The 27,945-nt window shown below is 51.9% G+C and overlaps 2 protein-coding genes across 2 annotated transcripts; both read left to right on the top strand.

Moving 5' to 3' along the window:
* Positions 1 to 1,127: 1,127 nt before the first annotated feature.
* On the top strand, positions 1,128 to 13,863 carry LOC122109660 (proline and arginine rich end leucine rich repeat protein). The gene is made up of 3 exons (XM_042682190.1): positions 1,128 to 1,262; positions 7,898 to 8,865; positions 11,177 to 13,863. The coding sequence occupies exons 2-3, from the start codon at positions 7,905 to 7,907 to the stop codon at positions 11,350 to 11,352; spliced, it is 1,137 nt and encodes a 378-aa protein (XP_042538124.1). The 5' UTR covers positions 1,128 to 1,262; positions 7,898 to 7,904; the 3' UTR covers positions 11,353 to 13,863.
* A 3,451-nt stretch (positions 13,864 to 17,314) lies between these two features.
* On the top strand, positions 17,315 to 24,946 carry Optc (opticin). The gene is made up of 6 exons (XM_042682292.1): positions 17,315 to 17,545; positions 18,477 to 18,612; positions 20,596 to 20,754; positions 21,514 to 21,716; positions 24,164 to 24,259; positions 24,751 to 24,946. The coding sequence occupies exons 1-6, from the start codon at positions 17,315 to 17,317 to the stop codon at positions 24,919 to 24,921; spliced, it is 996 nt and encodes a 331-aa protein (XP_042538226.1). The 3' UTR covers positions 24,922 to 24,946.
* Positions 24,947 to 27,945: the final 2,999 nt, after the last annotated feature.

Below are 27,945 nucleotides of genomic sequence, written 5' to 3'. Positions count from 1 at the left end.
TCAGCCTGGACTGTGATCCTCCTATACTCAGGCTGACCACATAGCTCAGATCGCAGGTGTAGGCATCATGCTGTCTGGTTGTAATGACATTGTATTCGTGATGTCCTGCATTTTTCTGTGAGATCCACACCAAGATTGCATAGCTATGAGCAGCAGAGACAGGCAGAGGGCCGCTACGCCTCCCCCCCTCCCCACTTCTATGCTCTTCCTTCTTCCCATCATTGGGTTCTGCAACTCTCTGTGAACCTAATCACAGAGAATTTCACTGAGGGTCTAAGTAGTCAGGAAGTTTTGTTAGGCTGCAGCCTAACCCCTAGCGCATGATGGCTTCATGACCAAGGCCATGGTGACACTCAGATGAGTTTTCTGGGAACTGGCATGCACTGAGGAATCTGGATTCACCATCAGTTTGTGTGAGCACCATACAGTCCCAAATCCCACCTGATACAAAGAAGCTGGAAGAAGATCCGACATTGTCCACATGACCTATAGACAGTGACTTTAGATCTTGCATTCCATCTCAATTCTGCTTTAACTTAGCTGAGTGACCTCAGGCCACACTTTTCTCTTCCCAGTCTTCAGAGCGGCCTTCTGGCCACCAAAACAGTTATCTCTCAGGGCAGCTCACAGTACAGTGAGACTCCACTCCCTCAGCCAGGAAGAGCTGACTTTGCCTCTGCTCAGAGGAACAACCCGAACCCCGCACTGTGTTGGGAATTTAACTCCAATGAGTAACAAGTAACGGGCATCAGAGCAAGACATTTGTTTGGAGGAATTCAACCAGTCCTGGGCCCAGCGTCCCACCCTGGCCCGCACAGCGGCTGCTTTCCACGCCTGTTCTTCCCTTAATTTGGCTTGCGTCCCAAACATGGATCACACAGTCTCTCTCCAGAAACAGCAGCAGAAGGAAACGCTATTAAAAGTGAGTGCGTTCGTGGGTATGGCGTGTGGATGAGGTCTTTGGAGTTTTGGCTGCCAAATAAAGACTTTATTGTTGTCATTCCTTCTTTCCCAAGCTCCCTCCCTCTCTCCTCTCCTCCCTCCTCCTTCTCTTCTTCTCCCTCCCTTGCCATCTGCCCCTCCCTCCCCTAACCTAACCTCTCCAACCCAATAGGATCTGCTGGAAGAAAAGTCAGGCAAACAGCACGCACGCACCACTGGGAGATCAGAACTCAGAGCTGGCTCTCGGCTCTGAGGAAGAGAACTCTCGGTGGGGAGGAAGAGAGCTGCCCCAGAGCTCCAGGACGGGCAGGTGTGCACAGGTAAGCCCAGGCGTGGGGAGACGACAGGGAGATGGCAAAGACCCCTTTTCTCCAGGGTTTCCTCCAGTCCTGTCCAACCTTGCTTACTGATATAGTCTGCCTTCTTCTTGCCTCTTTTTCCTTCCTTCTTTCCTTCCTTCCCTTCCCTTTTTCCCTTCATCTCCTTTCTTCCTTCCTCCTTTCCTTTCCTTCTTTCCCTTCCTTCCCTTCCTGTCTCCCTCCCTTCCTTCCTCCTTTTTTTCTTTCCTTCCTTCCTTGCTTCCTCCTTTCTCCTTCCCCTCCTTCCTCTACCTCTCTTTCCCAAAGAGCTCAATTTTAATTTTCCTCATTTCTTGCCTACTCCCTTCTCCTCTCTGCACCACCCTTATATTGATTTGCTGCTAAAGTGAAACTTTCTTAGTACAGATGTTTGGGATAGTGCTGAGAAGCTATGTCGCACACAGAATTTCAGCAGAAAGCTCAGGTGTTGCCATAGAAACCAGGCCCTAAAACCCATTTCTCTGCACCTCTCATGTACCATCGCACGTTGTCAGAGACACACGCACGCACCGCATCTGGTGTCTCACCCTCTCCCAGGCCTCGCCAGCTGCAAGCGCAAAGGCAGAGTGTGTCTTTTCCCTAAGATGACAAGTCAGAGGAAGATCATGTGCTCTGAGTGGAGGCTGAGAGAGAGGAGATGAGCAAGAGCAGGCACTGGAAGGATTTCTTCATTCTTTCACGCTTAACTGAGTAGGAGGGAGAAAAAAGTGGCTGTCCAACCTGCACGCTATCTTCTCCACAGCCTGAATTCCTGTCTCCCTGCTCCAAACCACTTGACTTTTAGAAAGAAAGAAAAATAAATTAAAAAAAAAAAAACAAAAACACAGGCAACCCAGCTTACAAATCTTGGAGGTTGGAATTCCAGCCCTGGGGAATCAACTTTTTCTTCCCCTTTCCTCTCTCTTGTAAACAGCCAGGAAAAAAAAATTCTCTTTGAAGTCATTCTGAAATTATCTCAAGCACTCAGGTCAGCAACCCTGTGGTAGAGGAGCAACCGCGGCTGGCACTGGAGGGCTGGCGCAGGGTTCTCAGGCACTGGCACTGAGGACCTGCAGAATCACCTACAGGGTGGCAGGGAGTGTGTGGGAGGGGGTGCTACTGACACATGCAGCAGTGCCAAGGCCCAGGGGTCTATTGATGCTTTTGGACATCGGGGGATTCTACTGGCCTGTCAACCTGAGTTAGGGGCCTCTGACGTTGCTGCAGGGTGCAAGCCCAGCACGCCCCCAGTTCCTGCTGAACAGAAGGGGAGGGAGGCACAGTGTCCCCACCGGTCATCTCTTCTTTGAGGAGTCAGGGTGAGCACTGGAGGAAATAGGAAACATCTGTCAACCCCTTTCCTTCTTGCAAGCCAACTTAGGCATATCCCAGAGGAACATTCCAGAAAGTTCCCCCGAGAACTCCAAAGAATTCGTGTTCCTTCTTCCCTGCTAAGCTGCTTGCCCTAGACACCAAGGATTGGTGCTGGGTCCCACCCCTGTCCATTCTAGATCCTTCTCCCCCAGCTGACTGCTATGTCCTGATGGGCTTTCTCAGAAGATGGGCTGAATAGTAAATACCTCACCACCATCATCCACCTCTCTGGGGGAAGCTCCATTTAGTGGGTATTTAAGTGAAGTATCTGAAGGCCAGAAGGAGTTGTGGTTTTTTAAGTCAATCACAAATGGTTGTAAGTCTGGGTTGCTGTGGGTCTTGAAGTCAGTAAAGGAAAGGGAGAGATGTCCCATGGCTGGCCAGTAAATCTCTCCAGCTGTTGCACTAAATTCAGGGCTAGGTTAGAAAACAAGGAACTAGAGAGACAGAAGGAGATATCCCCATGTGGCTGGGGGCAGGGCGGGGAGAGGGGGAGATGCCCTCCTAGGATCTCTCACTAGTTAGTTCTGGGTCCCAAGTTTGGGGTCCTAAGTGTAGTCTCTCAAACCACAGAAGGAAAGAAGTGGAAAAGCCAGAACTCACATTAAGAAAGATCCCTGTTTTCTTTATCCCTCTGCCCACTCAGTGAGAAAAAAAGACCCTCATTAATTTGAAATGGCGCCAAAAGTCCCTTAGGAGTCACTTGGTCACCAATGGCACACTTATTAACTCATTTAGCTTTTAAAAGAATCAGATATGAAGAAGTTGTTGGCTAGGGATGGAATTCATGGCCTGGTTCTTGCTTAGCCTGCACAAAGCCCTGAGTTCAGCAAATCCCCAGAAACACACACACACACACACACACACACACACACACACACACACTTGCATGCCCATTTTATAGAAGAAGAAACTGAAGCCTTGTCCAGGGGCACCAGCTGCACAGTTGCAGGGATGCAGGAATCAGACTGGTCCTTCCTGGCTTTCTCTGGAGTTAGGCATGGGAAGGGGACAGAGAGGACCTGAGGGACCAGAGGCTGTCATAGGAACATAGTCTTTCTTCTTCATTGCTCAGCATGGACAACTTGCTCTTCTAAACCTGTCACCTAAGGCCATCCAAGCTTCCTTCTGTTTACTTTTGCCTTGTGGTAGACACGGGGACGGCAGATGGTGTCTTCATAATCGTGTTAGCCTTATTTTTAGAATTTTTTTGATCTGCAACGCATTTTAAATTTGCTTATCACACTTGGTTCTGACAACTGTATGAGAAATACAGGGATAAGAAAGGCTCTGTTCTCCCTGCTTTCTAGATAAGGAAAGATTCAGCCAGGGCCATACCAGCCCTAGCTGGGTCCTGAAAGGGTTCAAGACAGACTGGAGTCACTGGGTTCAACCTTCTGCTAACAAAGCAGAGGGACCTCTGATCTCTCTGCTTCCAATATACCCCTAAGCCACAAGGATAAAGTGAGCAGGATGGGCTCTAGTTCTCTAGATCAGGAACAAGAGAAGGAAGAGTGAAGGTCACCCTGCATACCTGGCTCTGACTCCAGGGCAGTATGGCTGTCTGGGTTATTGAGACTAGGGGTGGCCAACTAGACGAGAAATCTGACAAGGAGATTGTCCATCCACAGTGCTGAATAACCCTGCCTAGCGCTGGGAGACAAACCCCAACTCACACCCAGCCCAACTCCCCACAAAGCTACGGGTCCTTAAACCTGTTGCCAGGCATTAGACAAGCCCACCTGGACCAGGCACAACTCCCTCCGTCTCTCTAGTTGTTTTCAAACCCATGTTCCAAATGGTCCATGGCCTCAGCCCTGAGTTACAACCTTACATGAACGGGATATAGGACAAAGAACTGATTCACTTTCAAAATCAAGGCCTCTTTGAGCCAGTGCCTGTGATTCTCAGAGATTTTCCTCTCTAGAACCAGCCTTCTGCTGTGTGATTTCATCTGATCCTCAGGCAAGGAGCCTGGGGACCGGGAGGAGAGGCAGGCACAGGAATCAAGCCCAGATCAACAAAGTTGGAACTGAAATTTGAATTTTCAATTCTCTTAGGAAAAATATTCCAAAATGTAGAGAGGGAATATGGGGTCGGGTAAAGCAACTGCTCATTCTCTCCTGGAAGCTGAAGCTCTGAGTTCTTCACACAGTACAGGACTCTGCGAAGTTCTTGGTCATAGGTAGTCAACAGATGATTGTTGAGCAGGGAGGGATGGGTGGTGAGTTGTGCTTGCAGAGGCATAAGAAAATGTAAACACATTTATGACCCACCTAAAGGGAGTTTCTAATTGGACACAGTTTATATTCTGGAAGGCAGGAGCATAGAACCACTGCTGTGGCTTTGTGGGAGGGAGCATGAGCCATTGGAGTTGATCAGCTGCCAGTCTATCTCTGAGATCTGGTTGTAGAGGCTAGGCTAGCTAGCGCAGAGCATTGGCAGAGAAAGGCTGTGTGGACAGAACTTCCCGCTAGCCAGGAACAGACATGCTCTGTAGGAAGGGGTGTGGCCTGTGGGAAAGCCCTTAGAAATGAACACTCACTCCTTGTGCTTTCTCAGTGCACAGAGCAGCTCCAATTCAGCCCTGAGGGCTGAGAGAAGTGGAGTCGGACAGATCCAAAACACCTAATCCAGGGAGCATTCCTTAGGGTCCTCCTGCAGGCTCTGGGAGGACTAGAATGTAACCAGATTAAATGAACAAATGAGCAGATTGTACAAGTGCCCAAAGGGTCTGGCACAGGAGGCAGGGATAGGACTAAAGCCCATGTCTTAGGCCTGAGAAAGTGAGGGGCTCTGACGGTAGAGACCAGGGCTGCCCAGCCTTGAGACACTGAGGCAGACACCCCAGCACAGACAACCATCCACGCTACTGTGCCTCACAGAGCAGGCTTTGTGGGGTGCTTACTTGCTTAATTTGCCATCCACTGCCTTCTGTGAGCTTTTGGTGACAAAAGAAAGGAAGGAAATAAGAACATCTCAGACTTGGGGCAAGGTTTCTCACAGCAGGAGAGATTTCCTGTGGTTTCCAGGCTTCTGCGAAACAAGAACAATTAGAAAACAAGAGAAAAGAAATCATGGTTGCAAAAATTGGGGCTCTAAAAAAAATGTTCATTTTAGACTATTAATGCTTTCCCTCTTTATTTGTGTCTGATTGTGCTATTTTCAAGATCACAAGCTTTATAGAAATGTTCATTTGTAATTCTTAAGTATAAGTGAATGAAGCTGAGTAATACAGCTCAAATTTAAGTTCTATGATGGGTAGCTTGTCTTTGAGTCCTCAGTCTATAATAGAGATAGAGCCAGAAGGAATCCCAGAGAAATGACTTTCTCAATGCCTTTGGAGAATGTTTTATTGGAAGAGATCCCTTCAGAGGGAAGCGGCGAATCATCAGAGGTAGCTAGATGGCCTCTTTCCCCCTCCTCTACACCCTTCTTCTCCCTCCTTCTTTCCTCCTTCTTTTCCAGACCAATGGATTGTGCCAAGGCTCTCACCCCTGCACTGAGAAGATGTGCAAATAGGAGCTTCTTTATGTGCATAGAGGAGGACTGTTGGTGTCTCTATGCAAGAGTGTGCAGGCCAGGGACAAAGGTGTGTGCACATACGTGTGTGCACATGAGGATGAAGCTCCTGCCCCTGTCCAGGACTCAGCTCTGCTTTCTTTCTTGTGTCTTGTCACATTCAGTGCCTCCTGCATATCTGGCTCAGCTCCTGCAGCTGGCAAGGGGCTTCTGTGCCTTCCTTTGATCAAAGCCAGCCAAAGATGGGTGCTGGACAAGCAAGGGAGGAGTCTGAGCTGATATGGGCCTAATGGGAAGGGGTCTGGATTGGCGGCAAGGTCCTGAGGTAGACCAGGGACATACTCCAGCCCACTCTGGCTCAGAGAACCAAGCGTGCACCTCCAATGTGTCTCAAAGCCCAAGGTGGGAAATAAGATGCGAGGAGAGCCAGGGAGGCCATGTGGGAAGGGGGCTCAGAGTGGGGCACCACCACAGGATGGCAACTCTGGGAAGGGACAGCCACAGGCACTTTTCCTTAGACCCTTCCAAGCCTGGGTTAGAGCAGGAAGCCTGTGACAGTCCACACTCTCCATCTGCAGGCCTGGGTCTATTAATATTTGTCCATTTTCACTTCAACTCCAACCACATGGCTCTATCTATGCAAGTCATTAGAGCCAACCCATAAAGACCATTCAGCTCCATGGTCCAATGGCACTGAGTCTGCCAGGAAGTTCTTCTTGATATCCTACCTCATGCCACCAATTCCAAACGATCTGGAGAACAGCAATAGCAATACCAGGTCAAAGGAAAGTGTCCCCCCCACCCATCTTTCCCTTCCTTTCCTGTTTATTTTCCCAGGAGCTTTCCCATCTGGGAGGAATTCTTGGCATGGCTTGTACTGGCAAAAGCCAGCACTCTCTGAGCCAAGCGCAGAGGGGAGGCCTGGCGCAGGGGCTGGTGAGCAGGGATGGGTGCAGGGTCTCTGAGCACTTCCCTTCTCCCAGCAGCTTGCCTCTAAAAGGGAGGAGTCCTGGGCCTGTGTCCCGGGTCTGCTGTTCAGTGGCTTCCTGGACCTCACAGCCACTTCCGCCTCTAGTCTCAGTTTTTGTAAACAATGGGGTGTGCAGACTTGGTGGGTGGATTTCAAACCATTTATAGCAATGAAACTTTTCTCTCTCCCCACCTCCAATGAATGTCTTGGCTAAATCTCAAGATAGATAGGTAGATGGTACATAGGTGGATAGCAGATTTTTTTAAGCTGCCTAAGGTGGTCCAGGAGGAAGCTGGGGTGTCCCAGAGCCCCCTCCTCAGCCTCCCCTCTCAAGGGGCTCCACAGACCTACAGACACAGTTTGAAGACCACTGCATTGTGGGATTGCAAGGGCCCTTCTAGATGTGCCATCCAGAACTGTCTGCTTCACATACCCCAGCATCTCTAGACGAAAGCAGGGATGGTTTGTTTTCTTGAGTCACAAAGGAGAGACTTGGGGCCTTAGAGATGAAGGGCTTTATCCAACAAGCCTTGGGACCCTGACTCCCAGCCTGCTGCTTCTAGGACACTGGCCTTCCCCCAGAGAGGCTGAACACGTGGCATGGCTGGGCATCCAGCCCTTGCTACTCTGTCCCTGCTCTGCAGACCCCGCACTCTGCCCCTCTTCTCCAGAGCTTGACCTAGCCACAGAGACCTAACATTGATTCCTGAGGCTCAGCAGGCTGGTAACCTCCTGGGTTTCCTCCCTCTAGGTGGATCATGAGGTCATCCCTCTGCTGGCTCCTCCCACTGCTCCTCATCTTGGCCTCAGTGGTCCAAGGTCAGCTAACGAGACAAAAACCCGGGATCAGGCGCAAGCCCAGGCCCAGGCCCACACCCAGCTTTCCTCAGCCCGATGAGCCAGCAGAGCCTACAGACCTGCCTCCCCCACTGCCTCCTGGGCCTCCGTCTGTCTTCCCTGACTGTCCTCGGGAATGCTACTGCCCCCCTGACTTCCCATCGGCCCTTTACTGCGATAGCCGTAACCTGCGCAAAGTCCCCGTCATCCCACCCCGCATCCATTACCTCTACCTCCAGAACAACTTCATCTCTGAGCTCCCCGTGGAGTCCTTCAGGAACGCCACAGGCCTGAGGTGGATCAACCTGGACAATAACCGAATCCGCAAGGTGGACCAGAGGGTGCTGGAGAAGCTCCCTGGCCTGGTGTTCCTCTACATGGAGAAGAACCAGCTGGAAGAGGTGCCCTCGGCCCTGCCCCGGAACCTGGAGCAGCTGAGGCTGAGTCAGAACCACATCTCCAGGATCCCACCCGGTGTCTTCAGCAAGCTGGAAAACCTGCTGCTCCTGGATCTACAGCACAACAAGCTGAGTGATGGCGTCTTCAAGTCAGACACCTTCCAGGGCCTCAAGAACCTCATGCAGCTCAACCTGGCCCACAACATCCTGAGAAAGATGCCACCCAAGGTCCCCTCGGCCATTCACCAGCTCTATCTGGACAGCAACAAGATCGAGACCATCCCTAATGGATACTTCAAGGGCTTCCCCAACCTTGCTTTCATCCGGATGAACTACAACAAGCTGTCAGACAGGGGGCTCCCCAAAAACTCCTTCAACATCTCCAACCTGCTGGTGCTTCACCTGTCCCACAACAAGATCAGCAATGTGCCTGCCATCAACAACAAGCTAGAGCACCTGTACCTCAACAACAACAGCATTGAGAGTGAGTGGGGGCGGGGCCACAGCTGAGGGGGCGTGGTCACAACCGGGGTGGGTGGGACCTCAATGTCACCACCCTTTTTCAGGAGCCTCCCGGTGTGGGCTATAGCAGCTGACTGAACTAGGGGGGGGTGTATCTGGGTGATAGAGCCCTGCCTAGCATGCACAGCACTTTGCTTCCAGCTCCAGCATCCTACACACCCCCAAATCCACTTTGCCTCAGATCTTCACCTTACCAAATTGACAGTGACCTTGGAAAGGTCACTCCTCTGGGAAGTCTTCTCATAGGTAAACTGAAAATAGTAATAATATCTTTTAAGACAAGGTTGCTAGGATCGTTTAACATGAATGAAATGTGCAGAATACCATGCTTGGAGGGCAGTGGCTTTTCTTCCTCCATCCCAGCTTATCAACACCAGCTTCTTTGGCCTCCAGATGTATAGATAGGACGACATAAGAAATACTCCTGCACATTCTCTTACAAGTGGGACAGAGATATCCAAATGTTCGTCCTGGCATGTCTGGGCCTGTCTGCTGCAGGCAGGAAGGGAGTTTCCTCCCCAAAACTGAGGAAACTGGAAAAGTAAAGCAGCTGGAAACAATGTCTGTGTGCAGGTGCTTCCTCAATCTATCTAGAAGGTTGCAGCATTCGGTTGCACAAGATACTGTAGTTAAGGGAGAATTTGCCTAAGCAACATCAACAAGTTACTGGGCATGTGGAATCAGTTACAGACCAGAACGGGAGGCTGGGAGTCTTGATTTTTGCTTCAGTCAAAAACGTCAGCCAGGGTACTCCTCTATGGGGCCCCTGTCTTGGAAGAGTCTTTCACTACTCTCCTCTCACTTTCAGTTAAACTTGTTTTGTTTGCTTTAAAAAAAAAAAAAAAAAAGATAGCCAGGCATGGTGGTACATATCTGCAATCCAGCTGCTTCAGAGGCTCAGACAGGAGAATCTCAGGTTCAAGATTACATAGTAAGACTATGCAATAAAACAAACACAAAACACCCAAGCCCCAAAGTCATCTCTGAGTGGAATATTAGCAGAAAGTTTTGGAAACAAAAGAGTTTAATTCAGTCCTGAACTACAATCATACAAGGTATGAAGCAATTGAGGGGAAAGGGGGCCAAGGAGGACAGAAGAACCCTAAATGGAAAAACGAATTTTACCCTGCAGGTAGATTAAATTCCACAATAAAATGGAACACACTGCCCCTAGGAAGCTGTGTAGGCTGAACACAGACAGAGAGGGTATTTGCATTAATAGCTGGCTGACAGGCCCCTGCCAGACTGTGGAGGATAGCTCAGCTTTCTGAGGCTTAGTCATGCCCTGCTCCACGTGACTACCCCAGCCCCATCCTGTGACACTAACGGACAGGATGGATAAGTGAGACACAGACCAGGCCAGTGTGACAGTTACAGTTCTAGCAATGATCTCAGTGCCGTCACCTATACTGCCCTGTAGAGTTTGAAAAATGCCTTCGCTCACATTCTCATGTCCAGGGCTGACCACATGCTCAGCATTTCACAGAACAAGTGTCAGGGTGGTAAAGCCCAAAGCCACAAAGCCCATGGGAGAAAACTCTGATTGTGCCAGGGCTCTTCCATCCCCCACGGTACAGGAAAATCAGGAGAAGAGGAGGAAGTCGTCGACAACAAATATGACTTCTTCCTTACCCATCTCCCATAGATGATAATCAAGCTGAAGCTCAAGGAGAATGAAGCCCTCTCATACCACCTGAAAACTAATAATGGAGAAAATGGAACCTCGGGTCAAGGACACTTCAGAATCCATAGGCTCATTATCTTCCCAGCCACTTCCCTCCTCCAATCTCACCACCCCCATAAACATAATCCTCTTCCGTCCAGCCTCATGCCTTAGATCCAATCAACAGACACATCTCCAGGAACTGTCCCCATCCACCCACTGGCCTCCCCTCTCACCTCCCTCTGTGGCTTCTCCACTTCTAGCTAGAGTTATCTTCCTAGAGTGTCAGCCTGAACATGAGGACCAGGAAGGGCCTTCCAGATTTAACCCCAGGATGCTATAGCGTAGATCTCTTAACATCTGATTCTCTAGATCATTCTGATCATTTGATCAAATCAACCATATTGATTATTCCCAATGTAAGTCATGCTCCAAATGAGTGCATTGTACCTGGAGATTAGGGAGACCTGTATAGGGTCACACATTCCCAAAGCCAGCCAGTCTGGAGAGGAGAGCTCTAGAGGCCTCACTCCTCATGTCCCCCCACCCCCACCATTCCTCATCAGGGCCTCCCATTCTACTACTGACTTCTTCCTGTCTTTCTCCACAGAAATCAATGGGACACAGATTTGCCCCAACAACCTTGTGGCCTTCCATGACTTCTCCTCGGATCTGGAGAACGTGCCCCACCTGCGCTACCTACGGCTGGATGGGAACTTCCTGAAGCCCCCCATCCCGCTGGACCTCATGATGTGTTTCCGCCTCCTGCAATCCGTGGTCATCTAGGCCTTGCCGTGGGCTGGACCTCCTCTGACCACGCTTGAAGGCTGGTGGCCCAGGCACAGTGCCCACCATTTTCCTCTGCCTCCTCCTCTTGCCCTCAGCTTTGCTTCTTTTCTCTCCTATTTCTGAGGATTGGAAATGTCATGTGCTCTGCTGCAGCTCTGGGGCAAGACTTCTCAAGGCTTCATTTGGCTCCACCCAATTCAAACTCCTCCCCGAACCCTGCACACCCAAACCACTGGTCTTTTGTGGTCTCCTTTCACTCCAGAAACCAGACTCCATGTCCCTTCCCCTCCCCTCTTCCATCCATCACTCCTGAGTAAGGCTGGACCACAGACTGACATCTGATCTTGGTTGGGCCAAGTGAGAAGCAAAGATGGTTCTGGCAGCCTGGAGGTGAGCTTTGGAAAGTCCCACTGGAGATTCTGCTATCTTGGGCAACTCTGCCTCAAAAAAAAGGCTGAGAAACCCAACCAAAGATCCCTTCTTCAAAACTGCTACTCTACCACCCTCTTCCCTGGCTACCAGGCACTGCTCTCTGCCCACCCAGGTTCTCTGGGCAGGAAATAAGGGAATGACTGAGGCAGGGCAGAGGGCCAGGGTGCCGGCAAGCGCTAGCCACTGGCCATCTGTGCCCAGAAATGAGTTAGAAGCCCCTCCTCTGCCTCCAGGATGAATATAGCACACACCCTCCTAGCTGGGCCTCAGAGGAGCCACCGAGGAGAGCTTCTTGAGGATCTAGACTTCAGCTAGAAGGAGAGGGCTGGGGGTCAGAGCCCCAGGATGAGCCCCACGGGGGTGTCAATGAATCCTGTGGCCACTCCTGCCCAACCCCGATAAGTGGCCCGAGGCCCTGGGGAACAGAGTTCACAGGGGAAGGTCAAGAGGAGCCACTCTCCCCTCCCCTTGCCCCATCTGTTCTCTATTAGGGCAGAAGGCCCAGTCATTTCCACCCCTGAGGGAGTGGAGGGTTCTGAGACACTGGGAAGAAGGGGCGGGGCACCTGGAAATCTCCCAGGAGCCTCTGCGGCATTGGAACGCTGCCTCCATCTCGGAGACAGACCCATGAGTGACACCTGGTGGCAGCTGACGGTGGCAGCTGGCTCCAGTCTTCTCGCCTCTTCCTGGCATCTGGTATTCCAAGGTCACAGAGCTGGCAGGTTCCAGCTTGGGAGAGCCAGGGGTGGCATGCTTGGGGCCCCCCCTCCTCTAGTGGGGCTCATTCCCATGGTGAGGGACCACCACTGGGAAACTTTTGGGAGCCCAGTGACCTTGCCAGATCTCTTCTGCTCTTACTTACCACATATGGAAACCCAGGCAAGCCCCACCCCCCTCCCAAGCGGTCCCACACTGTAAAGCGAATCCTAATGCAGGATGCATCCTAACTACTACTACCCTTCCCTTGCAATAATTTATTCTCTATTCCTAACCCAGAGGTGTCCCCATCCTCCTTACCTGGTCCAGGTAGTAGTCGCTTGGCAGGTCTCCTTGCCTTCAGCATCCCCCTTAACTTTCTCCAGAGGATGCTGACCCCCTACTGTCCCCAGAGTATGGGTTTTGGTGAAGAATTTAAGGATCTAGAAGCAAGACATAATATGCACCCTAAAAAGGTAAGCTGAGTGTTTTACAAGAAATTGAGTTAGCCAGGAGCCAGTGGCTCATGCCTGTAATCTAGCTACTCAGAGGACTGAGATCTGAGGATAGAGATTCAAAGCCAGTCTAAGCAGGAAAATCCATGAGATTCTTATCTCCAGTGAAGCAGCAAAAAGAGGGAAGCAGCAGCATGGCTCAAGAGGGAAAGCACCAGCTTTGAGTGAAAAAGCGAAAGAACTAAAAATTAAAATGAAAAGGTAAAAAATAAAAACTGAAATGCTAACAGCACTGACAGACACAAATCCCCTTTACACACAGGCTGGTCTGTGCAGGACCCACTTCCTCACAGCCTCTCCGGCTCCACACCACTTCCCCTCTCTCCCTAGTTGCAGCTGGTTTCTCCAAGGCTCCCGCTTAAAGTCCATTCACCTACATGGCTGTAAGCAACCTGGTGCTATGGCCTGGATAAGCCCCTCTGCACCCTATTCCCTCCTTCCCCCCTCAGCCCCTTTGGTGAGGCCAGGACAAGGGGGAACACTGCTCCCCTGGGGATCCTGGTCTTGTAAACCTAAATTGTTCAGTTTTTAGTAGCTACACCATCCCATCATTCTATAGGCTCATCCTTGGGCCTCTGCTACCAGAAGCATAGCGTTAAGTTAGCCTTGTAGTCCCCACTCCCCCACCTCACACACACGCAGTGTGCTCTCCTGGGTTTAGAAAGTCCCCCCCCCACCCCCGCTTTCCACAAGTTCACTCTCTCAGTGCTATGGGCCTCCGTGTGTGCAGATGTGTAGGAAGTGCGTATGTACACGTATCTGTACATATATCTGTTCTCTCTGGAAGACCATGTTAACTTTGTGAAACAACTTTCACACTTCAACACGCTTCATAGAAGAGGAAATAAAATCAAATGAAAAACACCCTGCTTGAGTTTGGCAGTGTGACCTGGTCAAAAAGAATACCTTAAAAGCCAGGTGCTGGGGACTCACACTTGCAATCCTAGCTATTCAGAAGGCTGAGATCTGAGGGTCATGATTCAAAGCTCACTGGGGAAGACAAATCTGTAAGACTCATATCTCCAGTTAACCACCAAAAAGCCGGAAGTGGAGGTGTAGCTCAAGTGGTTGAGTGCCAGCCTTGAGTGAAAAAAAACTAAGCCTAGAACGTGAGACCCTGCATTCAAGTCCCAGGATAGCACAAGAGGCGGGACAGGGAGGGAGGGCGGGAGGGAGGGAGAGAGGGAGGGAGGGAGGGAAGAAGGAAGGAAGAAAGGAAGGAAGGAGGGAAGGAGGGAGGGAGGAAGGAAGGAGGGAGGGAGGAAGGAAGGGAGAAAATTCCTAGGAAACCTAACCCAGTGCCTTTTCCAAATTTCCCCCAAAATACATAACCCTCATGAAAAGTTAGTGCAGGAAGTCAGTTTGGAAACCAAACAGCTACATTTGTGGCCCCAAAGCCCAGGTTCTTTCAACCTACGGGGAGCAAATGATGGAGACTCTCCCAGTACTCAGTAGAGCAAGGAGAGTGTCCACACCCAAGGGGCATGTGTCCCGGGGCCCTGGGGATGTGTCTCAGGGGTCCTGGGCCTTTTCTTTTCAGGGAACGTGGCTCCCAAGGGGAATCCATGACCTTGCAAGCCTAGGCCATGACTTATAGGATGATGCCTGCCAGGCTGTCTGTCCCCCGAGCCCACATGGCCTGACCAACACCTGCTCAACACCAGTTCAATTCAGCCGTGGTTCAGTGGGCATCGAGGGAGTGCAGGCTCCAAGCTAAGAACTCATAAATGAGCACTATACACCCTGCGCCCGAGGACATCCCCAAAAGAGGAATCTGTGGTGAACTGACATTTCTGCCTTTAGTGTTGGTAATCTAAGCTCCAACAGCGTGGAGCCGCCTCCACGGCGGCTGGGGAGAACTCCAAAGGCACCCGACATCTGAGCAGGCTCTTAGGGATGAAGCACATTTTTTTCCAGGTGGGAAAAAGAAAAAAAAAAATCACACACGTGGAAGGGGAAACAGCACAAGGAAAGGAAGGTATGGGATAGATGTTTGAGGAAGAGCCAAGTTTCCAGTTCCCATCCAGAGTGACCTGGCTACGAGCCCTCAGCTCAGCAGGGAATACACCCCTGTCGTGCAAAATGCAGGAAGGCTCCCACACTTCCATCTGGCCCCTCCCCCTGCCCACCTCGGGGGCAGCAGTAGGATTGGCTGGCCAGACTTCTGTGTACAGCACCTGCCATCTCCTTTCCATCACCATGCCTGTGCCTCTGCTAATGAGACTCTGGGATTAGGCCGCCTCCCACCTGCCCTCCTCCCCCCAGCCAGCAGGGGAACAGCAGCGTGGCATGTCCGAGCGCCCGCCCTGAGGTTCATGTGTGGAAATCAGCGAGCTTGAGACGGTGAGACTAGAAGTTGGGAGAAAGTCTAGGGTGCAGGCCTGCATCAGGTGGTTCCCGGCAGGGATCCCCCTGGTGGAGGGAGGGACCCTCTGCAGGGCTGGGAGGACTGTGGTGGCAGTAGGGATGGCAGGCATGCCAGAGTCATCTGTTCTGGGTCCAGAGACACTGGGTCTCGGAGCTCCCTGGGACCAGGTTGACAAAAGGAGAGCCACAGGAGCCAGGGCAAGCTCTGGGATTTTAAGGGCTCAATTTGGCTCTGTGTGGCCTTGGGCTAGTCTCCTGTTCTCTCTGGGCTTCGTTTTCTCCTCTGTCCAGCAAGGAGTTCTGATGACTGATCTGGAGGGGATCTTTAGAGAGCTTCCTGCACCCGGCTCAGGACCAGCACCCGTGAACCTGAAGATGCCCTCAGATCTTCCGACCCCCCCTGAGCACTTTACACCCCTCAGGCCTTCAGCCCTTCCTGGTGATATTGTTCAATGTGGCTCCTTGGGGGCTGTGGTGATGGCCTGGCTGGCTTGCCTCCTGTCAGCACCTTTTCCTCTTTGGATTCCATCTGTGAAGCCATCCCATTACTCCTGGCCCAGAAGAAAAAGACCAGAAAGGCAACCCAGCCTCATCAGAGAAGGGGGGAGGGAGGGGAGAGAGAGAGAGAGAGAGAGAGAGAGAGAGAGAGAGAGAGAGAGAGAGAGAGAGAGAGAATATACTGGTGGCAGAGCAGGTAGAGGGAGAGAAAGAATTCCTGTTCAGGGCACAAAGGATTAGGGTTGGGGACCCCCTGAGGACATCAGGAGGAAAAGTCTAAGTGGACAGCTCTGCACAGGCCCCACCCCACAGCTGGTGGGCACGCCCTCCTCTGCCCCCAGAGCTGCCAGTCTTTCCCTCAGAGTCCAAGTCTCTCTGGAAGCGAACTCCATTCAGGAGCCCAAAGCATCCAGAAGGGTAAGGCTCAAGGTTGGAGGCCTCAGGCTCGTGGGTATGCACATGAGGGGCCAGGGAGGGGCAGGAGGGAGGACAGGGAGAGCCTCAGACCCTGTCCAGGGATGTTGCAGGAGGCTTGGGGGATGGGCAGTGACTCCTGCCTTGGGAACTGTTTTGAAGGCTATGTAGTTGAGTTTGGAGTGATATGGGTGATTGGTGAAGAAACGCCTCTGGTGACTCCTGGGAGCTGGCACCTTGGCCCAGATGAAGCCACAAAGGGAGTGATCTGGCTTTGGGGAGGGCTGTGGTGGGGTACACACATACCCAGGGGCACCTCAGCACTCCTCCCCCAGCATTCCTTCACACTCACAACCAAGCGCAAAGAACTCCAGTCTCTCCTCGTCTGTGTCTAAGAAGCTGATCTCCCAGTCTAGCTCAGGAAGTAGTTTTTTCCCCTTTTTTTCTTTTAAACCATTGCATGTCAGATTGTGAGCTGTCTCTCCAGCAGGCTGGGTGTTGCTGAGAAGGGTTGTAACTTTTTATTCTTTCTTGTACCTTTTGAGGCAAATCCTATGCCTGGAACGTAATAGACCTCCCTACAGTGTCTGTGAGCAAATGGGTAAGGAAGAGGTCTTTAGGAAAACCCCCACGAGCCTCCTTGATGGTGGGTTTTCTCTAAGTCTAGTTTACTGAGGAACAGCCGTGTTCTGGGTGCGTGGCTGTTGATGACAGGAAGTTTGCTTAAATGCACATTGATCTATGTGCATTTGCCGAGCTTGTCTGTGACCAGTGATCTAGCCTATGCTAGGTGTGTTTCAGGTGCCTGTGTGAGGTAGTACCAACAACACAGGGACACGGCTGGAGATGGCCCTGGCCGCAGCCAGCCTGGAGCTTCAGCACAGGGTAACGATGCCAAGTGGACACATGTGATGAACTCAGAGTGTGCGCAAGCGTGGGAGCGGGGAGGGGGACGTGCCTGTGGGTCGTTCTCAGGAAGCTTCAGCTGCTCTCCTTCTGCCCCGCCCCCACACCCCGGTTCTCACCGCCAGGATCCCATGAAGTTCTGGGCTTTGCCGATTCTGCTGGCCCTGCTGCTCCAGGAAGCAGGGCCAGCTTCTCTCTTGAAGAAGGAGAGGAAGAGGAGGGAAGAGCAGAGCCCTAGAGAAAGCGAGACGTACACACTTCCTCATGTGGGGACCAATGTCCTGAGCCTGGATGACTACCATGAGATCATTGACCTGAGCAGCTACGAGGAGCTCACAGACTACGGCGGGCAGCTCCCTGAGGTGAGGAATACTGCAAACCCATTGCATTCCCTGCAAGAAACAGGGTTTTAGGAGGGCCGGCCATGGTAGCACATGCCTCTAATTCCAAGGACTCAGGAGGTGGAGATCAGAAAGACTGCAGCTCAGACAAGAAGTTATCAAGATCCTTTCTCAACAAAAATGGCAGGCATGGTGGTCCTACTCAATAATTCCAGCTATGCAGGGTTGAATGCAAGACCTCATCTGAAAAATAACTGAAGAAGGAACAGGCTGAGTGCAGCTCAAGTGGCAGAGTGCCTACAGAGCAACAGGAAGGCCTTGAGTTCAAACCCCAGTGCCAGCAAGAAGGAAGGAAGGAAGGAAGGAAGGAAGGAAGGAAGGAAGGAAGGGAAGGCAGGCAGGCAGAGAAAGAGAGGGAGGAAGGGAAAGAGGGAGGGAGAGGGGAAGGGGGAAGGGGGAGGAAGGGAGGGAGGGTAGGAGGGGGAAGTTTGGTGGGACCCCTTCCTTAGGAGTCCCACATCCCCTCCCACGTGCCCTGGGTCTCACTGGGGTGGGGTGAGCAGGGCCCTTGGATTCTCTAAAAGGACACATCTCTGACTTTTCTCAGCCTTTTGCACAGTCTGAAGTTTTCCCAGCACTTCTGGCTTCATAGTGGGCCTGGTAGGGTCCACTAGCCTAGAAGTCTCCAGCTACCTGTGGGCCTGGGAAAGCTGGAGGCCCAGGTTCCACCTCTGCTTGACCCCAGCTGACTGCCTGATCCTCCTCTCTCTCTTCTCTGGGCCTCAGTTTCCTCATATGTGCAGTAAAGATGCTCCACTGGCTGCTCTTAAACTTTTCCTGCCACCCTGCTCCTTCTCATTCTCTGCATGTTCAAACTAGTCTCTTAGATTCCCAGTGGCTGAAGTCACGTCCTTCTGGGGACCAGGCCCCTGACTCTGCTATGTGCTTGCAGGTTGAGCGGAGCAGTATGGCTCCTCCAGCCAGGACCAGCCCCCCACAGAGCTCTATGTCTGCAAGGATACCCTCGCCAAGCCTCCCGGTGACCAGGCCCACCGAGCCAGGCCTGCGGCACTCCCTGACCAGCGTTGGTAAGTGTAAAGTCAACGGAACCCCATAGCCATAGGCCTCAGGCCAAGCAGCCATGACCAGCACTGGAGGCAGTGATACAGTGGAGCATGGTAAGAGCTATGGAGCCTTGAATCCATGCCGGCCCTTCCCAGCTGTGCCAGGAAAGGAGAATGCCACAGTAAACATGAGTGGGGCGGGGGGGGGGGAAGCAAAGTTCAAGGCTGGCTGTCCCCAATACTTTTGTGTGATTGATTGCACAAATTGTATAGGAATCAAAGCAATGCCAGAACTCCCTGGGCCCTAGCAAAGCCACCCTGCCTTAATTAAGAACATCACCCCAGGAGCAGGTGGAGTGGTAATTAGATTAGAGACAATTAAAAGCCTGTAGAGAAGAATAAATAACTTTGTGGCTGTCACTTGGCATGAGGGAACATGGAGCGATCTCACCACCTTCAGCTTCAAATCGACTCCTTCCCGGCGGTCTTTCCTTCTCTCGTGCCTGCTGGGGCCCTGGGACACTGGCATCAGAAACTGGGGCAGAGGAGAGACGCAGATTACCCCGGGCTTGCTGGCACTCAGCACTCCTGTGCTCCTCTGGGATGTTCACCAGAGTGGGCCTGGGGCACAGGAACATGGGCCAGCTCATCGTCAGGGGACCAAGGGCCTTTCAGAGCCATCAGGCCTAAAGCGATTATGAAGGGCTCCTCTGGACTTGTCTTCCAAGACCTCGGAGTAAGAAAGGCTTGAGGGCCCCCAAGACCTACTCCTGCCGTCCCCGCTGACCGAGTACCTCCTGAGTGGTGCTGATACTGGTCTCCAGTAATCCCTGTGCTTTGGGACGGCCGGGATAGAAACTCCGTGCCCCTTTCGGTTGCATGAGCTGGTGAAGTCCTCTCCACTTCTTAGGTTTTTGTTTTCTGGGTTTTTGTTTTTAGACAGCATTTCAATCTGTAGTCCAGGCTGGCCTTGAACTCCCACTCCTCCTGCCGCAGCCTCCTCAAGTGCTGTGATTACAGGCATGCACCACCAAGTCTGGCTAAGCAAGGGCTCTGTCACAGAGCTTCCCTTCCAGTCCTTCCTCTTGACTTCTTGTAGCTGGCCTGAGCTGGATGGTCTGGCCTTGGTTTCATGACCACAGGATGGACTGGGAATAGGAGAGGGCTCTTTCCCAGGGGGGAAATCTCGATATGGATGCCAGTGGAGGTAAGTGAGTGCTGGGCAGGCACCGCCCCCTTCCCGCCCCCCCCCCCCCCCCCCCCGCCAGCTCTGTAATGTCCCTTGGAGCAGCACAAAACATGTCCAACTCCTCTCTCCGACAGCAGCTGGCCAAGGGGTGAACTGGCTATTCCACTAAATTCTGGCTTTTATTTCATCTGCATCCCCCTGGCTGGGAACCAGACAGGAGCCCTGGAGAAAAGACTGAAAAGAGGCCCTAGAAACAGCCACGCAGACCCGGGAAAACCTACAAAGGCTAGGAGTCTGATGGAAGCACAGAGGGGCTTGTACTGAGCGATGACTTGGGAACCCGATTCTCCAAGGCCGATGTATGTGCAGTGGCCCTGCTGGGTGTGTCATGCCAGCCCATTCTGGGCAGCAACCCATAAGCCATTCAGAGGCCCAGACAATCGGGTGCTAATGGCTCACACTGGTAATCCTAGCTACTCAGGAGGCTGAGATCTAAGGATCATGGTTCAAAGCCATCCTGGCAGCAGCAAAATCTGTGAGACTCTTACCTCTAGTTAATCACCAAAAAGCTGGAAATGCAGGTGTGGCTTAAATGGAAGGGCATCAGCCTTGATCAAAAAAGCTAAAGGACAGCATTTCAAGCCCTGAGTTCAGGCCACAGTGTAGGCGCGTGCACGCGCATGTGCACACACACACATACACAGAGGCATAGACAGCCCTGGTTCAGACCTTCCCTGAGGAGAAGTCCACAGGCCACAGAGGCTGATGGGACTCTGACCAGGGGGGTCTCCCTCTATTCTGTCTTCCACCTGGGCCAGGCCTGCCCACCTGCCTGGTCTGTGTGTGCCTCGGGTCCTCCGTGTACTGTGACGATGCCGATCTGGAGGACCTCCCTCCTCTTCCCCGGACCACTGTCTACCTGTACGCCCGCTTCAACCACATCACACGCGTCAGGGCTGGAGACTTCAAAGGGCTGAGTGCGTATTGCCCTGAGCAAAGGGGCAGAGGTGGGGGGGAGGGTGCGCTGGCTCCTCTCCTTTGCCCCTGACCACACAAACAGTGGTCAGACCGGCTACCTGCATGGGGATTCAGCTATTAGCGTGGAGGCTCTCTACCTGTCAGAGGAGCATAAGTCTAGATCTTTCCAAACTCTCTCCTTGAAGAGTTGACCACTATCATAGCTGGTTCTTGTTTATTCTAAGGAAGTCGGATACAATCCAGCCAACATCTGGGGTTGTCCCAGAAACTATAGCTCTTGGGCTACTGGGCAAAAGTGAGAGCATCCTTAATCTGCCCTCCGCCATACAGAGCTGTTTGATTGCTGCTTCATGCCTCATGCTCTGCTGAAGTGCAAGACCTGGTTCTCCTCCATCATCCAGCACTAGTTGCCCACAGCCTTTCTGGGCCTCAATGCCCGGGGCTGTATGGGGTGGGGAAGCCGGGGGATCCAGAGACACCTGGGTTTGCTGGTTCTTGCCCTGGAGAAGCTTCTTCTAATTGGAAAGTCACGGCCCAGCCAGAATGCCTAGGGAAGGTGCTAAGGAGTCCAAGGGTTGTTTCAAGGAATCTGGGTTCAGGCTGCTATTTCTTCTTGTTGGACCTAAGGTGGGGCTGCTCAGAACCCCACCCCCCATCTTGGGACAGTGGAGCAGGGCACACAGGCAGGTCCAACAGGGGCAAGCAAGCAGTGCATGCCAGTCCATGCCAGCTCTCTGCTCTTCCCCCACGTTTCTCAGCGAAACTGAAAAGGATTGATCTCTCCAGCAACCTCATCTCCTCCATCGACGCCGACGCCCTCCACCTGATGCCCACGCTGCAGGACCTGATTCTGTCCGAGAACCAGCTGGCAGCCCTGCCTCGGCTACCCAGGGGCATCGAGCTCCTGGATGCGCGTAGGAACAGGCTCCGGAGCTCGGGGATACAGCCTGAGGCATTTGGGGTGAGCTGGGTCTTCCATCCACCATGGACTACCTGCTCCCCCACACCGGGTCCTCTGGGTATCCCTGCTCTACCTGTGTTCTGGGGCTCAAAGATCAATGCCCATTTTTTCATTCTTTTCTAGACGATGCTGGTGTTTTACAGCATGTGGTCTCCACACCCTTCTTAAAGGGGAAAAGCAGTCAGGCCCGTTTCTGGGAATCAGGGGTGAGGGAGCAATTCTTCTCCCCCTTCCCTCCCCCTTCCCTCCCTCTTCTTCTTCCATTTCCTTCCCCTCCTCCTCCTCCTCTCCCTCCCACCTCTCTCTCTCTCTCTCCCTCTGTAGATACCTGGGGCTTGTCCTCAGCACGCCTGCCCATTCTCCCCAAAAACATTGGCTTACCCAGAGCTTTGACTACCCTCAACATATTCTTTTCCTTCCGAAATCCATGCCGGAGTGACTCATCCTTGTCTGTCTATGATTAAGTTCTCTCAGTCTGACGGGTTGTTGACGGGCCAGTTTTGATGGCAAGGTTGAATGACACAAGTATGGTCCCATGGGGCTGCCCGTTCAACCAAGCTAAGACGCACAGGGTAGTCCTCCTGACCCCAGCATGCGCGCCCAAGTGTTAAGATCGGCCTTCCCAAGCCAGCTTGCCCTCTAGCCTCAGCATCTCCAGTTAGTGTCACTGCCAGGTTCAGTCACAGTACAGTGTCGCAAGCTGGGTGTCATCTCACGCCTATAATCCTAGCTACTCAGGAGGCTGAGATCTGAGGATCATGGTGTGAAGACAGCCCAAATTCAATAGACAGACAAATTCAATAGACTTTTATTTTCTTTCTTTCTTTTTTGTTTTTTTTTGGGGGGGGAGGGTTTTTTTGGTTATGGGGCTTGAACTCTGGGCCTGGGCGCCATCCCTCAGCTCTTCAGCCCAAGGCAAGTGCTCTACCACTTGAGCCATAGTGTCACTTCCAGTTTTCTGGGTGGTTAATGGGAGATAAAAGTCTCACAGAACTTTCCTGCCCAGACTGGCTTTGAACTACAATGTCCGGCACCACGCTCAATAGACTCTTATTTTCAATTTAACCAGCAAAAAGCCAGAAGAGGTGGGTGTGGAAATGAGAGTCTCACAGACTTTTCTGCCCAGGCTAACTTTGGACCTCAATCCTCAGATATTAGCCTTAGGATTACAGGCGTGAGCCACCAGTGCCCACCACTCTCTCAGGTGTGTGTGCAGTGGTCCTGAGTTGGGGAACCCAGTGTAGTGTCCGTAGCACTGTGGAGGTGGACGCCCAAGCCTGGCTGTGGGCTCTCTGGCCTCAGCCTTCCCACCTTGAGGTGAAGAGCTAGGATTACCAGATAGCTGATCTCCCAGCGGCTCAGCCCCAGAGACACCCTGGCCCTTTCCATATTAGGATGTGTGTCTATGTCTGGACTCAGGGTGTTTTTCCTCAGCCCAGATAAGGCAGGGGCTTTGGAGACAGAGGCTGCTGGGCTGGAGGCAGAGTCACAGATCTGATCTTGTTTCCTCTTCTGTAAAGCAAGAGAGGTAATGCCTACTTGACACAGTTGCTGCAAGATTAAACAGTGCTGGGACATGCCCTAGAAGCAGACACTCTATGAATGGTCATTCTCTATTTTCTTTGTTGGTCAGGGCCTAGGCACCGTCCCTGAGCTTTTTCACTCAAGGCTAGTGCTCTACCACTTTGAGCCACAGTGCCACTTCCAGAGGTAGTTGGAGATAAGAATCTCTTTCCTGCCCTGGCTGGTTTTGAGCTACGATCCTCAGATCTCAGCCTCCTAAGTAGCTAGGATTACAGGTGTGAGCCACCAGCACCTGGCTTGATTTTTTTTTAACCTTTACCAGATTCGAGTAGTGCTATCACACTGGCCTGCTCAGTCTGTCTCTGAGTGATTTGGACCTCATTCTGTTGGTCTAATATTTCCTAGGTGAGCTCTGTGAATGCTCAAGCTTAGCACTGGAAGATTTCTAACGGCAGAGAAGTTGAGGCTGAGCTGCAACGTCCCCTGTTCCTCCCGTCTACCCCAGCCATTATCATGCTCTCCTCTGCCCCTCCCAGCCAACCTACCCCACATGTTTGCACTCAGTGGCAGCGACTTTCCTTTGGCATCTAATTGGAGTCAGTGTATGTAAGCTCCTTAAATAATAGCATCCTGAGCCAGGCACTGAGGTGCATGTCCATAATTTCAGCACTCAAGTGGTGGAGGTATGAGGATCACAAGTTCAAGGCCAGCCTGGGTTACATAGACAATTTCAGGCCAGCTGTGTATGGCAAGACCCTGTCTCAATAAATAAATACATCAGTATCCTCCACAGCACCAGCACAGGGTAGAGCACCCTGAATGAACGAATGGTGCCACCTTTAGCATTGTCCTCATGGGCACCTCCTCAGTGCAAGAGTCCTCCAGGATCTACTCACCCCCCTATCCTCTCCCTGTCTCCAAAGGCGCTGGAGCGGCTGCAGTTCCTCTACCTGGCAGACAACCTCCTGGATGCCATCCCGGGGCCTCTGCCTCTGAGCCTGCGCTCTCTGCACCTGCAGGTGAGGTGCCCAGGCTAGAGCAGGGGAGGAAAGCAGGTGGGGAGGGGCAGCCCTTCCTGGTAGCTGGGGTGTATAGGAGTTGAGACCTGTCCAGATGGCTCTCCGTGGCTCCAGTTCCATTTTCTCCAGTTCTGTTTTTCAAACCCTTCTTCTCCCTCTGCATTGTATTTCTGCACACTCACCAGCTTCCTCTCCCCACACCCGTTCTCTCTTGTGCTCCCCTCTTTCCTCCTTTGTGTCTCTCTCCCCAGCAGGGCCTCCATCTCTTCCTCTCTCCCCTTCTTCCCTCCATCCCTCCTAATCTCTTCCCTTTCTGTTCCCCATCCTCCGTGGCATTGTCTTCTGGTCCCTGGGTGTCTGGGGCTCTGTGCACTTCCCTGTTTCCTCCAGCTTCCCAGGAAAGGCAGGGCTGGTGGCAATGACTATGTGCCGTGGGTGCTGCCCCAGGGCACAGCCTTGCATTGGGCCTCACCTGCTCACGTTCCTTCCAGAATAACAAGATAGAGACCATGCAGAGAGACGCCTTCTGTGATCCTGCGGAGCACAGACACACCCGCAGGCTTCTGGAGGACATCCGCCTGGACCGCAACCCCATCAACCTGAGCCTCTTCCCAGACGCCTACTTCTGCCTGCCACGGCTCCCCGTCGGCCGCTTCACCTAGAGTGGCTAACGTTACCTAGCTGCCACCGCCCTCTTGTCCAGGCAGAGCCCAGGGAACCAGCGTCTCAATAGCAGTCTTCAGCTCAAGCACTAGTAGATAGGCTTGTGATCTAGTCATCACACACACTCACATACACACACACACATACACACACACACTCAAGATGCATTTCCTCCTCCTCTTCCCTTAACACCTCTGGCTCCTGGCTCTGAGAACAGAAGTAGCAGCAGAGCTCTTTCCCACATTCCCATCTCTCCTAAGGGCACAGAATGCCAGGAAAGCTGAGCATGAGGAGGGGGAAGGGAGAGAGGAAGGACAAGGAGGCTGGGGAAGAAGCAGGGCTGGAGGGGCAGGGGAAAGGAGGGAATCAGCCCTGGCACTAGCAAGAGCTGATCATCACATTTTCTGGAATTGTCTATTGTTAAATATAGCCATTATGAAAAAAAAATCAAAGGATATATCCTCGCAATTAAATGTATTGTGTTGAAAACAAATGTAATAAACACTCCAAATGTATCAGTTCTCAATCATTTTACTGTATTTTGTTATTAATCAGGTTCTTCCATTTTGTTTGGTACCAGTACGGGGGCTTGAACTCAGGGTCTGGGAGCTGTCCCTTAGTGTTTCTGCTCAAGGCTGGTATGATACCACTTGAGCCATAGCTCCACTTCTGGCTTTTGGTGATTAACTGGAAATAAGAGTCTCAAGGATTTTCCTGCCTAGGCTGGCTTAAAAATACAATCCTCGTATCTCAGCCTCCTGAGAAACTGGTATTACAGGCCAACACTGGTGACGGGGTTTTTGAAGGTATTATATCCAAGTGGCATGTGCTACTAGTTACCTCTTCTCAGCCCCTCCTTCTGTGGCATCCCACTGGTAGTTTGAAATCGGCCCTGGTGGGAGATTTATACCATGGGAATCCACAAATTCTATAAATTGGTTTTTCTGGAGAGTTGGTCGTTAAAATCTTGCCAGCATACCAATGAGGAGAAAAGCTAGCTATATAAACTAGCCCTCCTTCACGCCTTGGATACCTCCTGAAGGAAAGTAGGGTTTCCATAGGGTGTTAACAAATTCTTTGCTTTTCCTTGGCCTGGACCTCCCATTCATTTTCAGGGAGCCATGCAGAAGGAGGAAGAATAGTTCTGAATCCTTACCTAGTCTCCTTCTGAGTAGGGCTGAACTCTTTCCTGGTTCTTGCATGGGTCTATCATAGTCCCTGATTCTGGTTCCCTAGGTTTTCTTCCCATTCTTTCTTACATGTTCAGCCAGCAGAGGGCAGCCTTGTGCAAAGATAAATAAATAAATATTGCCTTTACCCACCTGCAGTCTTTGGATACTGGGCGGGGCCTGCTGTGTTGGGAGGATGGTAAGAAGAACTACTATTGTTCGGCTGACTTGATCTGTGAATGGTTAGGAAATAGCAACGCATGGATGAGACACAAGGCAGACGATGCCTCTGCTCATCCAGCAGGGATTTTGTGGAGCACTTGCCCTGCCATATGCCAGGCACTGTGTTGCTGTAATAATATGGTATGCAATGAATACATACTTTGTCCTTGAGGAGTTCAGAACCCAGTGTAGAAGACAAGTGTTGACAAATCACCACAGAAATAACCATAACATTCTGTGTATAAAGGGAATGAATACACAGACAGCCACAGGAGTGTGCAGGGGGGTAACCAAGCATCGGGGTCTGGAAGACCTCCCTGTAGAACTGACATTGAAGCCAAAACCAAAGATGGAGTACAACTAAGCCACGCCATGGGTTGCCTAGGCAACCACTCAGGATCCCAGGTGATCCTAGAGTTGGAAGGGACAGGTGTTTCTTGTGGCCCCATTTCCCTGCCTCCCTCCACCCCAATCTAGCACCTCACCAAGCACTTTAGATTCTCACACAGTCCTATAAAAAAAAGTCCTGTAGAAAAGCCACTCACCCAGCTCACAAGGCTGACTGAAGCGTGGACCAAGGCTTAGGAGGTCTTAGAGGTGCTGTGAGGTACCTGGCTGGGTGCCTGCTTCTCTCCTGAGACCCAAGAATTCCAGTGCACCTCACCCAGGGAAGACCAGAGAAGGCAAGGGACCAGTAGCACTCTGGTTCCCAAAGAGTTTGTGACAGCAGAATCTGCAGGTCTGTGTGTGTGTGTGTGTGTGTGTGTGTGTGTGTGCGCACGCGCGTGTGCGCACATGCACGTGTGTGCGTGAACACGTGCACGCCTACAAGCATACACAAGCATGTGCATCTCTCTGTCTCTCATCAGTGGAGGAGAGACATCTCATTCCTGTCCATACTCCATATCCCCTACCATAATCCCGTTTTATTACATGGTGGGAAGACAATGTATGCAACAGCTGGAAGTTTTAAGATCTCTCACTGCAGAGACCCTACATTGAAGGATCTCTACATATGAGATTTTTTCCACAACTGGGGTTTCTGGGTACAGAACACCACACATGCCCATGGTGACTGCATTCCTCCAAAATGTCCCCAGGGCCCTGTTCTGTTGTGGGCGGAGGGGCTGGGTCATTCCTGGGCTCTTGGAGTTTTTGACATGCTGTCATGGTGTGCTTTGCCTCATTCAGGCCCAAGGACAACCCTGGACAGTAAGGGACATTCTTGTCCAGCTCCCTGCTATAGAGAAGAGGAAGTAAGTTTTGGAAGGAAATGGCCCATATTCAAGGCGGCAGAGCTGAGACTCAAACAGACCCAGGATCCAAGGTCCTGCTTTTCCAGCACACGTGCGTGGGGCCATAGCAGTCAAGGGCAATCAGGAGGCAGGCTCCGCGCCTGCGCGGCAGGCCAACCTGCACCCACCGGCGGGATTTCCCCAGGGTCCCGCCTCTGCAGCTGTCTCCTGAGGAAAACCCCATTTTTGGCTAGGGAAGCCCAGGCACACAGAAAGAATGCCCTTGTTGGCTGGCTCCCTAAAGAAATTCTAAACGGAGCATCTGTCCCTCGGCTGCAAGGAAAGGGTTGGAGATCAACTTGTGTACCCAGCAGCTGTTACTTCTCAGTCTTCTCTA

This window comes from Dipodomys spectabilis, unplaced genomic scaffold (assembly GCF_019054845.1).
Source record: "Dipodomys spectabilis isolate Male_0828 unplaced genomic scaffold, ASM1905484v1 ptg000069l, whole genome shotgun sequence".
Lineage (NCBI taxonomy): Eukaryota > Metazoa > Chordata > Mammalia > Rodentia > Heteromyidae > Dipodomys > Dipodomys spectabilis.
The sequence above is the reverse complement of the archived record's forward strand: the minus strand, read 5'-3'. Positions and strand labels throughout refer to the sequence as shown.

Excerpts from the sequence above, each read along its gene's own strand:
- LOC122109660 (XM_042682190.1), top strand. The coding sequence starts at position 7,905 with ATGAGGTCATCCCTCTGCTGGCTCCTCCCACTGCTCCTCATCTTGGCC. Across the intron at positions 8,866-11,176 it reads CAACAACAACAGCATTGAGA|AAATCAATGGGACACAGATT; the intron begins GTGAGTGGGGGC and ends CTTTCTCCACAG.
- Optc (XM_042682292.1), top strand. The coding sequence starts at position 17,315 with ATGAAGTTCTGGGCTTTGCCGATTCTGCTGGCCCTGCTGCTCCAGGAA. Across the intron at positions 21,717-24,163 it reads TACAGCCTGAGGCATTTGGG|GCGCTGGAGCGGCTGCAGTT; the intron begins GTGAGCTGGGTC and ends CTGTCTCCAAAG. Across the intron at positions 24,260-24,750 it reads TGCGCTCTCTGCACCTGCAG|AATAACAAGATAGAGACCAT; the intron begins GTGAGGTGCCCA and ends CGTTCCTTCCAG.